This window comes from Perognathus longimembris, chromosome 11 (assembly GCF_023159225.1).
Source record: "Perognathus longimembris pacificus isolate PPM17 chromosome 11, ASM2315922v1, whole genome shotgun sequence".
NCBI lineage: Eukaryota > Metazoa > Chordata > Mammalia > Rodentia > Heteromyidae > Perognathus > Perognathus longimembris.
The window spans coordinates 62833680-62848497 of record NC_063171.1 but is presented as its reverse complement, the minus strand read 5'-3'; the positions used below and the strand labels follow the sequence as shown (position 1 = coordinate 62848497).

The 14818-nt window shown below is 40.2% G+C and overlaps 1 protein-coding gene across 1 annotated transcript; it reads right to left on the bottom strand.

Moving 5' to 3' along the window:
* Positions 1-2854: 2854 nt before the first annotated feature.
* Atp6v1g3 (ATPase H+ transporting V1 subunit G3) lies at positions 2855-14580 on the bottom strand. The gene is made up of 3 exons (XM_048356879.1): positions 14478-14580; positions 9591-9691; positions 2855-3441 (listed from the first exon to the last, which is right to left on the bottom strand). The coding sequence occupies exons 1-3, from the start codon at positions 14557-14559 to the stop codon at positions 3262-3264; spliced, it is 363 nt and encodes a 120-aa protein (XP_048212836.1). The 5' UTR covers positions 14560-14580; the 3' UTR covers positions 2855-3261.
* Positions 14581-14818: the final 238 nt, after the last annotated feature.

The window sequence follows — 14818 nt, the reverse complement described above, 5'->3', positions numbered from 1 at the left end:
CTTTCTTATTTTCCTAACACTATTTATCTACTAACCCACATCCCTGTCAACCCATACCCACTGTGGTTTTTCTACTTGTGTCCAAAGCCAAGACTTTTAGTGTGATCTGAGCCCTATACCTCTTGCCTTCTCAAGGAGCTTGCTTCTGCAATAGTTCTTCCTGTTCTTCCTACCAAATTATCTCCTCTAGAGGAATTTTAACTAGTATATGGATATGCACTAACATTTTCTATTCCAAACAAAAACACATGGACACACCTCTTCCTCAAGCTAATGTACTATTTACTGGATAAAATCTAGATTCATGGCAATCTGCAATTTTTATTTTCTATTACATATTCTCTCCTTGAACAGATATGACTCTTGCCATCACAACTCTGCCCTATTTTCTTGAGTTTTTAGAGGCATTAAAGACAGTTAATAACCTTCCTCTTCTTCAAAGTAAATATGCAATGGGTAAATCATTTATTTATTTCTAGCAGTTTATTGTTTCTCAGGGGTAAGTGGGTCTTTGGAGTTCATATGAACTCCTGTTTGCTCACACGCTTTCCTGGCTAGGCCCAGATATGGTGGCTTTGCCCACCTAACCTGGGCATTCACATGCTTTGGATGGCTATACTGAGCCAAGCTATTACAAAGGTAGCATTGCTCCTCTGACCAGTACCGTTCTGCTAGCTCTGTCTATCTGTAAAGTATCGAATTGATGGCAACTTTTGGCTATGGGGTATATGTGTGCTATTATAGAGAAAAATGCATAATCTTTACCTACAGTCCTGTAAATGGTTATCATCTTGTTTTTATATGCAGTGGAAATGTGTAAGAACGTAACGGAGTCATTTCATTTTGTAGTGATTGTGCAAAAGATCCACACCATGGTAGAAGAGAATTTAAAACATGGTTAGGTTATTTCATTTCTAAGTGAAAGCACATGTGACCAGAAACAATTCATTTAGGGTAAGTACACACACACACACACACACACACACACACACACACACACTCACAGAGTCAGCTTTTCTGGGTGACTGAGAAAGCTCTCACAGGTAGGTGAGTTATCGCTGAAATACATTAATTTTTCTCAGATGTAAATAAAGCAAAAGCTGATAGCTTTAGCATCTATGAGAATCTGAGAGTTCTGGGAAGATGACTCATTCAGTTACATGAAGATACAGTGTGTTCTCATTCTTCACTTCTAAGAAAGTCCTGCATCAGTCTTCATGTGTTTCCACAGTGCTCAGTGCTCTGACCTCCTCAATAAGCCCATGTGCTCTACCGGCTCAGGACCGTATCAACTTGGGTCTTTTAGGCAATACATTTAAACGTTCACACCCGGAAAATGGACATTTAGCTTTCAAGAGATAAGATCTAAAGTGAAATCTGATGGTGTGAAGCAAATAACAAGACTGTGCTTCTCACAATTATGTTTTCACAAGATGATGTTTCAAGCAGGCAGTTTTCCTGAGTGTGTTATATACCTCAGCTCTGCGGGACCCAGGGACTGAATTCTCTTAAGTCTGGGTCCAAGCAGGGCTCCTCCTCATTTCTCATTTTAGGGAGACAACTTGATTGAAAGCCTACTCTCCTTAAAGGTGAAGCAAAAATAAAACAAAGAAAACAATCAATCAATTAAAACTGAGAGGCAATGTACTTAGGGATGTTTAGTAGCTTTTTTGGTTCATTATTTGAGGAACCAGCTACCTTTCTTGCAATGGAAAAACCAACCATATAAGACAAAGAAATTACCTTGTTTTATTTTCTTTGTTCAAAAATTTGACAAAGTAAGAAGGCAGATTCTATTCCTCTTCTACTTACCTAATGTGAATAAAATTGCCTATTTCTGATCTATGAAAATCTTAAACTTTTGTTTTGACTGAAATTAAATTTGTCTTCATTTATTATTTTCTTATTTAAACACCAAAGGTTTTAAAAAAATTATTTTTCTTTTGTGTGTGTATGTGTGTGTGTGTGTGTGTGTGTGTGTGTGTGTGTGTGTGTGCGCGCGCGCGCGTGCTGGTCCTGCAGCTTGAGCTCAGTGTCTGGATGCTATCTTTCAGCTCTTGTGCTTAAGACTAGCACTTTACCACTTGAGCCACAGAAGAAAAAGGAAGGAAGAGAAGAAAGAAGGAAGGGAAAGGGAGAGAGGGGAGGGAAAAGAGAGGGGACAGGAGGAGGAAGGAAAAGAAAGGAAAGGAAAGGAAGGGGGAAGGAAGGAAAGAGAAGGGAAAAGAAAGAAGGTAAGAGAAGAGATAAGGAAGAGAAGGAAATGAGAGGAAGGGAAGGGAAAGGGAAAGAGGAGAGACAAAGGAGCTGACATTGGTGTTGAAGCCCACACATTCTTCCTGAAGCCCGTCATTCTTCTCAGGCGAAGCAAGGTAAGCTCCTTAGACTGCTTTCCATGTGTGGTGAAAACACAAATGCTTCCTCCACCGCTGGACAGAACCAGCTGTTGCATACGTAGCTCACTGCTCACTGAGCTGGCCATGCTCCTGCTACCTTCGTACCTCAGTGAAGACAGAGAGACGGAGCTAATGGAGTACTCACTCAGAGTACCTCGGAGTTCACTCCTTTATCAACACAGAACTTAGCAAAGTATTTATGCTGTCAGGTTATTATCATCTTCTTTGAAAAAAATACACTCGTAAGAGAATATAATCTGCTTGGTTGGAGTTAGGTGAATATGATAATCGTGAGACCCATTTCCTCTAAGATGATTATATAACCTATCATGACTACCTGCCTCTTTCCCCCACTTTTTCTCTTTCTCTCCTCTTTCCTCTTCATGCAGTTTTAAATTTGTTTTATTTTTTGAAACAGTTGTGGTATCTTATGGTGTCTTCATTGATTTATGAATTAAATAAAATCATTGGCATATTTATTTTACATGTATATAGGAATCATACTCTATCCTTCAGGAATTGTAGTTTACCAAGCACGCTGAAGAGCACGTAGTCTAAATTAACAAAATGACCAAAGAAGCACTTTTAAATGGCTGTCCTGACGTGGTTTAAGTGTAAAATAAAATGCTATGCTATATTCTTGACTTGCTTCAGAGTAAATGACAAGGTCATAACTATGTCCATGAATGATCCCATTGTTTTATTCATGTATTCTCTCAGTTCCTGTGTGTGAGTTATGTCACAGGGAACTTTGGAGGTATCCAGATGATCTCAGATTGCATCTCAAGTTCTTTGTAACACCAGTATGAAGCTCTTATAAGCACGAGGCAGCTACGCACCGTGGCTCACACACCATGGTGTGCCTTTAGTTGGTGGCTCTGGGTCTGTAGTTCACGTGGACTTCCGGTTTCATGTCACACACCACGCTGAGAAGCTGCTTCATCACACTCTCCATATACTTGTTGTAGTTTCCGTTCAGTTCCTGTATCTTCTCTAGTGTCTGTTTGTCTATTTCACTGGCAAGGTCACTCTGAGAGCCCATTACCTACAAAATCAACAAATGGAACTCGTTATCCCATACATCATATTAAAACATATGGTCTATCAATGGATGGTTGTTCTGTGGAATACATATTATCTACTCTTTCTTTTAACAAGAATGAAAGCTCTGTTGAGTTTTCAAAGAGCGGAAAGGATCACCAAGCGCATGCGTGTACTCTAGTTGGACATACAGACCATCACCCTGCTAAGTGAGGATCTCAGGATACAAATTGCTTACTGGTCTACACTTTTCTCAAATTATGTTTTTCTTGAGTTTAAGACAATTTCTACTTTCTCCTTGTATCTTTCCGATTATTTACTTTTTGAATTAAAAGTCTGAAAAATAAAGTTAGAAGATACCATTGAATCCACATTTACTGGTTTTTCAGTCATTGGTCCATACTATGAACTGATTTCTTCTTCAGGAAGAGGTATCCATAATACACTGTCTGAAATAATTTGCATGCCTAAATATGCAAATGTATGTGTATGTACACTTATACTTTGGTTATAATCTTGGGGATTTTAGTCTATATTGATTGAGTGTAAATCTCCCCAGGAAAATTCACAACTTAAATGAATCCTGCAGAGAAACATTTCCTAATAATCACTTCCTAATTGATCTTCTCTGTAAACTCAGCCTTTCTTAAACATGGCTTCTTTAAGGTTTCATTTGTTTATCTCTTTTGTATTTGGGCATGATGTACCACTGCTATAATCCAACAAGCTCCACTCATGACTGACTTCTAGGTCATGGCTGTTAGACCATTCTAGCTTCTAGACTCTGTATGATCTTTCTGGTCCTGAAGCTTGGCATCCAATGCAATTGAGAGGATGTGGGTATAGGCCCTGTTCTGTTTGTCATCTGCACAACAGGAGCACTTTAGTACACAAAAAAATTTATTCTGAGAAGATGCAGCCTCTAAAACACCAAATAACTTTTACAAAATAGCATTTTGACTAGTGAATATCTAAGAAGTAGGTATCCATGGACCAATTTTCCCTTACTAACCTGTTTAAAAATAGAAGGAAACAGCTTTCAAAATCAGTGTCCCAAATCGAATCTTTTTCTTCTAAATTTGGTGTCTTAAGTGGGATTCTATCATAGCGAAAAAAGTCAATTCAAAGGCTTGAATGGTAAAATACTAAAAGTCTAAAACGGTGGTGAAGTTGTGACCTAGGCTCAGTAGATGTTTGTTGAACCAGATCTTTAGTATTCCAAAGACTTCAGTGTGTGAATTCTAGTGCTCACATTACAAGAAACCTGTTATCTCAACATTCAGGGCTCTATATAATGTGACAGTTGATAACATTGGCACATGTCCTTACACATTTTCATCTAAGGTGTCCTTCAAGAGCTTCTCCATGTTCATGATGAAGTTTAGTGTTGAGGCTGACTTGTAGCCCTACACTCTAATGCCTAATCATGATTGAAAGATCATTAAATAATTTTCCTGACCACAAACAAGAACACACTAAAGCCACCAGCACAACAATGTTCCTCACAGCACAATTTGTCATAGCTAGAATATGGAACCAACCCAGGTGCCCCTCAGTAAACGACTGGATAAGGAGAATGTGGTACATATACACAATGGATTTTTATTTATGCCTTTATCAGAAAGAACGACATTGCCCCATTTGTAAGGAAATGGAAGGACTTGGAAAAAATTATACTAAGTGAAGTGAGCCAGACCCAAAGAAACATGGACTCTATGGTCTCCCTCATAGGGAATAATTAGCACAGGTTTAGGCAAGTCACAGCAGAGGATCACAAGAGCCTAATAGCTATGCCCTTATGAACACATAAGATGATGCTAAGTGAAATGAACTCCATGTTATGGAAACGACTGTTATATCACTGTTGTAATCACTTTCAACATGCCACGTGAAACCCTAGCTTCTATTGTTAATGATCCTCTGTATCCCCTTCCTGTGGTTGTACCCGCACTACCACTGTGTCTCATCTGAGTACACTGGATACTGTATATACTGGTATTAGAACTAGGGAAGTGAAAAGGAATATCAAAATTGAGAGACACGGGGTAAAAAGACAAACGACTCCCAAAGCAATACTTGCAAAACCATTTGATGTAAACCAACTGAACAACTCATGGGGGAAGAGAGGAAGGGGGAAAGGGGAGTGGGGAATGAGGGAGGAGGTAACAAACAGTGCAAGAAATGTACCCAAGGCCTAATGTATGAAACTGTAACCTATCTGTAGATCACTTTGACAATAAACAAGAAAAAAACCCAACAACTTTCCTTAGAAGTTGTTTCTGTGTTCAGATCTTACTCTTGAAAGTGAAACAGTTTTGGACTCTCAAATTTTGATTGCCTGAAGGACAGGTTACAAATACAGTAGCAAAAATAAATCAGGAACCTTCATTGTGTCCAAGGAAACCATGATCAATTCTTTCCAGGGTGCATCTGACATTGTATTCACAAAAGATGTATGCAACCTTCCATAGGCCAGATTTCTTTCTAATAAGATGGTGATCCTATATTGGGTAGCCGTGATAACTGAGGGATAGGTACGTCTTTGAAAAAGGAATATTAGTTGATGTCTAACCTTAATTGGGATACTTGCTTCTGATGATGTTAGGAAACTTGAACACACATTAAGAAGAGCTACAAAGCAACCACAACATAGAAACATCAAAGTATAATGCCCATACAGGCACAAAATTGGCTTCTCGGGTCTCCTCCCAGGCCTCCTAATTGCTCTGGGTTAATGATGACAAGACTTAACAGCACAGCAAATAGGCCTGACATATGGTGGTCATGCCAAGGAGAGAAAATCTGTTCTAATGCTTTTACAATATGCTTGAAGTAGCAGATGCATAAATGCAATGACTCTTCTATGTGAGCTTTTGATCAAGTAGCTGTAAAATTGTCTGAGACCTCGAGTTATGAGCGGGATGAAGAGTTTCAATTATTATCCTGAGCACAGAATACATCTTAAACCAGATTTCCAACTGATAGTATTCTTGTGGAAAAATAGTATTTTAAGAGTTTGAACTCAAATCATATTTTAAGAGGTTTAACTCTTATGGCCAGTGATTTTGTGACTTGAAAATAGGAATAATGTATATCAGAAACATACATGTGAAATCAGCAGTGCTGCTGGTGTTGATGCCAGGATTCAGTGCGAAAGATGTGTGTATAGGAATCTATAGAAATGTGCATCCACTTTTTTTTTCTTTTTTTTTATTAATTGAACATAAATTTTTTTACAAGGTGTTGTGCAAAGAGGGTGCAGTTACATAGTAGGGCAGTGTGTACATTTCTTGTGATATCTTACGACCTGTTTTTCTATCCCTTGTCTAGGTCAGGTAGACATATATGCAATATACAATGTATCAAGAACATATACAGTATTCACAGACTTGGTCTCCACTGTCTCTCTGTCTCCCTTTGTTAACAGTCATATATCAGGGAGGTCATGCCCCTTTGTTTTCTGTGTTCTAGGCTTGTCTCACTCAACATTATTTGTTCGAGTTCTGACCATTTCCCTGTGAATAACAATATTTCACCATTCCTAATCGCTATGTAGTATTCCATTGTGTATAAGTACCATATTTTTTGGATCCATTCATCTGTGGAGGGGCATCTGGGTTGTTTCCATATTTTGGCTATTGTGAATTGTGCCGTGATAAGCATGGAAGTACAAATGTCTTTTTGATATCTTGGGCTTTGCTGTTTAGGATAGATGCCTAGGAGTGGTATGGCTGGGTCATAGGGTAGGTCTATATTGAGCTTTTTGAAAAACCTCCATACTGTTTTCCAAAGTGGTTGTACTAATTTGCACTCCCACCAACAATGGAGAAGGGTTCCTCTTTCCCCACAGCCCCTCCAGCATTTGTTGTTTCCTGAGTTCAGAGTATAGGCCATTCTAACTGGGGTGAGGTGGTATCTCAGGGTTGTTTTTATTTGCATTTCCTTTACTAGCAGGGATGTTGAGCATTTCCTCATGTGTTTCTTTGCCATTTTTATATCTTCTCTTGTGAAGTCTCTCTTTAGCTCCTTTGCCCATTTCCTAATAGGTTTATTGGGCTTGGAGGGGCTTAGTTTTTTGAGTTCTCTGTAGAGTGCATCCACTTTTAAACCAATGTGTGTTTAATTCTTACTATGGGGCAGGTGTTAGTTTAAGAAAATGACAGAGAAAAAAAAATCCCCTAAAGAATCTGATATTTTCTTGCTTATCATGTAGAAGGAACGAGCTAGAAGTGAAAAGGGTAATTATGTATTGGCTAGTAGAAAGTGCATGGGAGAGACACGGTGGACTAGCACTCTGCTTTGCAATGAGAGGCAGTTTGAGATAAGGCTCCTCAGCAAGAGAAGCTAAGGATCAAATACAGAGCAAAGAAATACACATGTGTTAGAAGAAGAGGCTTGCAGAGACTGGGCACTGCATGCGCAAAGGCCATGGGGCCTGGCTGTGTTGTATCTGAGGAAGAAGAGAAAAAGCAGTATGGAAACAAGGAAAGAAAAAAAAATGATGACAAAGACAGCAGGGGCCATGGACGTGGTGTGGGAGGGTGTGCGTCAGCATTTTAGCGTTTCTTTTTCCAAATATCAATGAGAAGAATTCATTCTTGCTGACTGATCACTTTATCTGAAAGAGAATTTTTTTTGTTTGTTTGTTTGAAGGAAAAAAATCTAGAAAAGTCTTTTCTAAATTTTGGTCCAACTTACCTGATCCTATCTGACTGAGTACTTGTGTATTACTATTAAAATAATATACAAGTTGTAAAATAGTATCAGTGTCCAGTGTCAGGCTCCTGGATGGAGCCATATTTATATTTGTGATGGGGCAGAGTGGCGTTGATTTAGTTATGACACACAGACTTTAATTCTATTTCTTAGTCACATTGAAATAGGGAAACTGAGGGTGTCATGCATTATTTTTTTGTACATGGCAAATATTTAAGAAATGATGGCATAGGAAAAAGTGACTCTTTATATTTGAGTAAAAGACTTGTTGAATGGAGGTAGTTAGTGCAAAGGAAATCATAAGGAAATACCAAATGGTTTTATTTATTAATTGTATTTTAATTTTTTAAGCAGTTGATAACAATGTCTGCCTTAGCTTGAGCATGGTTTACTGCTTCTACCAGTAAACAATAATAAACATTTTTTTGAAAGTTTGCTTACTTTCAATTGCCAATCACCAGCAGGAATGGTTCTTTAACTGATTCTTACAACTTTTGTATCAGAGCATATTTATTTATTTTTGTCAATTGTGGGGCTTGAACTCTGGGCCTGGGGGCTGTCCCTGAGCTCTTCAGCTCTACCACTTGAGCCACAGCACTACTTCTGGTTTTCTGGTGGCTAATTAGAGATAAGAGTCTCACAGACTTTCCTGCTCAGGCTGGCTCTGAACCTTCATCCTCAGAACTCAGAGCCTCCTGAGTAGCTAGGATTACAGGCCTGAGCCACCAGCACCAGCCCAGGGTATATGATTTTTTTAAAAGTGCATATTGTTATATATTAGACATCAACACTTGGTTGACCTTTTAGTTGACCAGTTAAAAATGCTTGGAAGTGGGCTGGGAATATGGCCTAGTGGCAAGGGTGCTTGCCTCCTACACATGAAGCTCTTGGTTCGATTCCCTAGCACCACATAGATGGAAAACGGCCAGAAGGGGCACTGTGGCTCAGGTGGCAGAGTGCTAGCCTTGAGCGGGAAGAAGCCAGGGACAGTGCTCAGGCCCCGAGTCCAAGGCCCAGGACTGGCCAAAAAAAGCAAAAAAAAAAAAAAAGCTTGGAAGTGAAGGTGTGCAGTGTGCAATTGTGGGTGTTGTACTTTAGATCTAGGATGATGTTCAGCCTTGGCTGAACAGGACCTGGTACATCGTGGCTTTTCCATTTCTACCTTACATATTATGAATATTAATATATTATACTCTGTGCTGCATAATAAACAGTGTTGGCCTTCCCCCCTCCATATCCTACCTAACACATCATGAATGTAAATAGATCATAATAAATGTTATAATCTATTATGTATCATAATATATGTCTCACAACAGTCCTGGCTTTAGTTTACTTCACACGCTACCATATCTCTTATGAATATTAACAGAGCAAAATGTATGCATGTAGTATTGTTTATGCTGCATAACAAATAGTGTTGGCCTTCTTGCCTACCTTAGAGTGTTTTAATCGAAATTCCTTATCTCTCTGCATTTTATATTGGTCAATTTCTGCTATTGCCTCTTCCTTGGCTTGCTTCAATCTTTTCACTTTTCCTGAAAATTAACAATGACAGAGAAGGAATAATGTTTTTTTGTTAATAGTACATGGGATTGCATACGATTTCCCCCCCCCACACCTAATTTCTTGAGAATTTTTTTTTCCAGAATGTCAAACTACATTAAAACAAAATACCAGTATTGACATTTTTCTTTCTTTTTTTCCTACTGGATTCTTTAGAACAGGGAGATGACAACTTTCTTCCACACTTGGCATATTTAGATAAAATACTCGTCCATTTCTTCACAGCAGTAACAGCTAGGAAACAGATTTTAGCTGTCACTTACCCGAAAGAAAGACATTATGTGGACAGATTTTCTGTCCTGATCTGATGCCAGAAGCCTTTAGTCCACACCAACTGGGTTCCATTTAACACTGGCACATCTCCAAAACTGCTACAGACACACAGCTCAGACTCTATCAAAATCACTTACAATTAAAAAAAACATTTTATTGGGATTTTTTCCCCTTACCATTGTTACTCTGCAATGTCTGATTAAGCTCTACAACATAGTAGAGCAGACAAAGTAGAGGTCTTTTTTCCCCTCTATTTTTGTACTTGCTTTCTCTGAGGGGGGACGTGAAAGTAGCTATAAAACTGTTTGTAATGGTTAGGAGATTTTGTTTTAGTTCTTTTATGAAGAGCAGAGGTGTAAGCCTTACAGCAGACAAGGTAGAGGAAAATTTGTAAAAGGAAACACCACAATTCTATGTTTGTTCATGACTTTTTTCGATAAAACAGAATAAATTTGAGGGGTTGTAGATGAATATTAATTGCTTCTGTGCCTCCATTCAACTTCTGCATCTGGGAGTTAGGTGCCAATGCTTTGTGATAATTAAAACTTTAAAGAAAGTCTGAACTGCATCCTAATTCTTCTTTCTCTAAATATACTGTCTTTCGATTTCAGTATGAACATTAATAGATCATAATATATGATAATCTATAAATATGTAGCAATCTATGTCTTATTCTGTTTTTCATTGTTTATTTTCTGTAAGGTGTCAAGAGTTTGCCTATACTTTTCTGCTAATTGTTTCATTGAGTGGACTTTGAATTAGCTAAGTGTCCTCTTTAAGCAGCATTAAGAAAAATGTTAATATAAACTTTTATCATATGTCTCTATATTAATATGTCTTATTATAATCTTTTGTCCATCATCTGTCTTTGTAGTGTTTGATGTGTTTTTGTAGCATCTGTGGGTGGATTCTTTCTGAAATTCTCTTCCTGTGTGATATTTGTTGCTTGAATAGTCATCAAATACGCATTCAGAAAAAAAAAAAGACACCGAGTTACCAAACGAAACGTGTCTCTTCATGCTTCTCACCCTTATGTACACTGGATACCTCTTCTTCAGAATAGATGACTAGGGCTGCCTGTACTTCTGAAATCCCCGGGGCTGCTGGGAGCTCATGTCTTTCTCCTGCTTGAGGCTGCGTCAACCTTTATCTTTTGCCCCTTCAGTTAATGCTTATTACTGTTGTGTAAACTTCCATTCCTTCATGCTCTACAGCTCTGGCCACTCTGTGGTCACAGACACCTTGGATTGGCAGCACTTCTCTGCGGCTAGAACACCGAGGTGAAATGTACTTCATCCTCAGCCCCACCGTCTTAAGAAGGCCCTTGCCCTCTTGCTGGGCCCTTTCATTCAAGGCCAGCACTCTGTCTCTTGAACCATACCTCCACTTCTTGATTTTTGCTGGCTAACTGGAGATAAGAGTCTCACACTTTCTTGCCTAGGCTGGATTTGAACTGAGAGCCTTAGATCTCAGCCTCCCTAATAGCTAGGATGACAGAAGTGAGTCACTAGGCTTCCCAGCCTACTCTCATCCCATGGCTAATCATGAACAACAAGACAAAATTATAAAATGTGAAGAATTTCCCCCTTTCCTAGTCATAATGAATTGCGCTGTACATGATTACTCTATAAAACAAATCACACAAAACATCATTACACTCTATCTTAATTGCATGGTAAGTTAAAAAAAATGCTAGTTTCCAAGTCAGGAATCTCTCCCACATAAAACCAATAATAAAAGGAGAAAGCTCCATGTCCCCGAGCCCTGAGCAGCCCCCTGCAGGGCTGTCTATTAGCTCCATCCCACAGTGACGGGCGCAGAGTGTGGCTCCTGGCACCGGTCACCTGCTGGTTCTCATTCAATTAACCAGGCCAGCCACAGGGAAAGCGCTGCTGGCCTAGCAATTTTCTGGGCAGACTCCGTGGCTGCCTCTGCGTGAGAGCCTGCCCGTGCTGCATCGGATTGCATGCGGGGAAGACGCGAAGCCCGGCGCTTACTGCGGGGTCAGAGGTAAAGCAAAAGGCATGTGTCAAAGCCACTCATAGGAACCTCTGCCTTGCTCTTCTCTCTCTGTAGACTGATGGCCAAGCTGGAAATCCTATCTATTTCCTCGTAAGCATCAAGAAAACGTAATTGCTGTCACCCAAAAGGGCTTCATATTTTTGCCTAGGGGTGTTTAGGAGAGCCCAGGTGTTTTTTTTTACAATAACTGAATGGATAGTCAGAGAATGTCTACGGTGATGGCCAGGCTCGTCAGGCAAATGTCCTGACCTGGGGTTTTGAAGACATGTCCCTCTCACTCGTCATGATCTTAAATCATGCTGCACAAGGGACCGTGAAGCCGGGCACCAGCGGCTCACGCCTGTCATCCTCCCTACTCAGGAGGCTGAGAGCTGAGGATTGCTTTTCAAAGCCAGCCCGGCCAGGAACGTCTGTTAGACTCTTATCTCTGATAAACCACCGAAAAAGAGCGGGAAGTGGGGATGTGGTTCAAGTGGTAGAGTGCCAGCCTTGAGTAAAAAACGTTAAGGGGCAGTGCTCAGACCCTGAGTTCATGCCCCAGTACTAGCAAAACAGAAACACAAGAAAATATTTCTACTCTCTATATAGTTAATATAACAGCTAATTAGTAATGCAAACGAATGGGGGCATTTGTGCTAGTGCATAGATATCAATAATTTTTAAGTCAGCAAATCAAATCCTTATTTCTAAATCTGCACATATTCAGAGTTATTCACATAAGCATCTTGACTTAATAAATTCTCCCTGTGAGTGGATGTTTGGTTTCATGAAGATACAACTTTTTTTTTTTTTTTTTTTTTTTGGCCAGTCCTGGGCCTTGGACTCAGGGCCTGAGCACTGTCCTTGGCTTCTTCCCGCTCAAGGCTAGCACTCTGCCACTTGAGCCACAGCGCCGCTTCTGGCCGTTTTCTGTATATGTGGTGCTGGGGAATCGAACCCAGGGCTTCATGTATATGAGGCAAGTACTCTTGCCACTAGGCTATATCCCCAGCCCGAGATACAACTTTTAATGAGCTAATAAGAGTTGTTATATTAGGGTTGAATGGCTCTGTCTTATAGGTTGTGTAGACCTGCAAATACTTCCTCTTTCTTTATAGTCCACAGTCTCTCCAGGCCTACTGAAGCAGACACTTGAGATTCTGATTTTGAAATAAATGGAGTTAAGAAAAACAGTAGTGTAGGTCCTCCAAACTGTGTTCCTATTGATCCTTATTCTGCCTTGGCACACATACTTATACACACACATATATATGTCATATGTATGATTTTCAAATGGATCTTTTTATGGAAAAACGAAACTTTCTTTTGTGCCAGTCCTAGAGCTTGAACTCGGCCTGGGCACTATCCCTAAGTATCTGTGCTCAAGACTAGCACTCTATCACTGAAGCTATGGCTCCTCTTTTGACTTTTTGATGGGTATTTGGTTATAAGACTTTCCTGACTGGGCTGGCTTTGAACCTCATACCTCAGTCTCCTGAGATCTGTGAAGTTCACTTGCATGAGCCAGCAGTGTCTGGTAAAAATTCATCTTTTTATAGAAAAACAAAGATGATTCCCTTATTCCCCTGATATAATAATTCCTTTTCCTTTTTAAACAGATGATTCAGGAAGGGCTTGGGTCTACTCATCGTGGTGAACCCCAACATACCCTCAATTAATAGGCGCCACAAATGTTCTTAATGAATGAGAAGAACTTCTGAATATGAAGGAGACTACAGCCAATCAAAATTCTAGTATTTCTGTGTTGTAGAATGCTTAGGTAGGATGAATGGTGTCACTTCGTTGTCTAAACTTCTCCCTACTGGTAACTAGGAGCAACAATTTATATTCAGTAATGTTGTCCTAACATCTGTGCCTTAAGACACGGACATTTTCTGTCAAGCTGTGTGTAGGGGATCGTTGTGGAAAGTCAAAATATTTTCCAAAATGGTTTAAAAACTAGTGTTATTTATAATTGGTGGCTGAACATTCTGCTTGACTCCTCCTTCACCAAGATATAGTATACAATGAAAAAAAGGATAACTATTAATATATATTATATAATATATGTACCTTAAATAAACGTTTTCTAACAAGTAATGCAATGTGTTATACTTTTCAAAAGCGGTTGATTCACGAGGGAAGGTTGCCCAAAGACCGCTTAGTCACTAGAGGAACGCCTGGGTTTTGCACTGATTATGGTGTTGACCCATTGCTTACCTATCTCACGGGCTGGAGAGCACACGGGTGTCAGCATGGAGGCAGCTCACGGCTCCTGAAGCTTCAAGGCCCTTGGCCTCTCAGGACCCTCCAGCCCCTCTACAGCAGATGGTAGTTGCCGTGAATGGCCTGCCCACTCCCAAGGAGTGTGGGTAACACCAGACTGCAACCTCAGGCTTGCCTGACCTGGATAACCATGGTGGTCTCCCACCTCTTGCTACCCTGTCCACATCATAGCAACACCCACCGCCCCGGGGCACTTACTCTTCTTGGCTTCCTCTAGCTTGTCCTTGGCCCTTTTCTCTGCTTGAAGGAGCTGGTGGATCCCCTGTGAATGGCTGGCCATGGCGAGTTGTTCCGATTCTGTGGTTCCTGTGCGGTCTGGGAAGCGGAACGTTCTCTTTACCCCCCTCCTCCCCCACCTGTCCCCATCACTCCCCTTGTTGTGTCAATAGTGAACACAGGGCAGGTTGTTCCAAACTGGCCTGGTCAGGTCCCACCAGGGGTGCTGCAAGGAGAGCCCAAGGTGGAATCCAGAAAAACAAGTTCAGCTCAAAACCTAGCAAGTGGAATACTCAACGGTTTCTGGGTTTCTGCTCTTCTCT

Excerpts from the sequence above, each read along its gene's own strand:
- Atp6v1g3 (XM_048356879.1), bottom strand. The coding sequence starts at position 14,559 with ATGGCCAGCCATTCACAGGGGATCCACCAGCTCCTTCAAGCAGAGAAA. Across the intron at positions 9,692-14,477 it reads GCTAGAGGAAGCCAAGAAGA|GAAAAGTGAAAAGATTGAAG; the intron begins GTAAGTGCCCCG and ends GTTAATTTTCAG. Across the intron at positions 3,442-9,590 it reads TTCGATTAAAACACTCTAAG|GTAATGGGCTCTCAGAGTGA; the intron begins GTAGGCAAGAAG and ends TTGATTTTGTAG.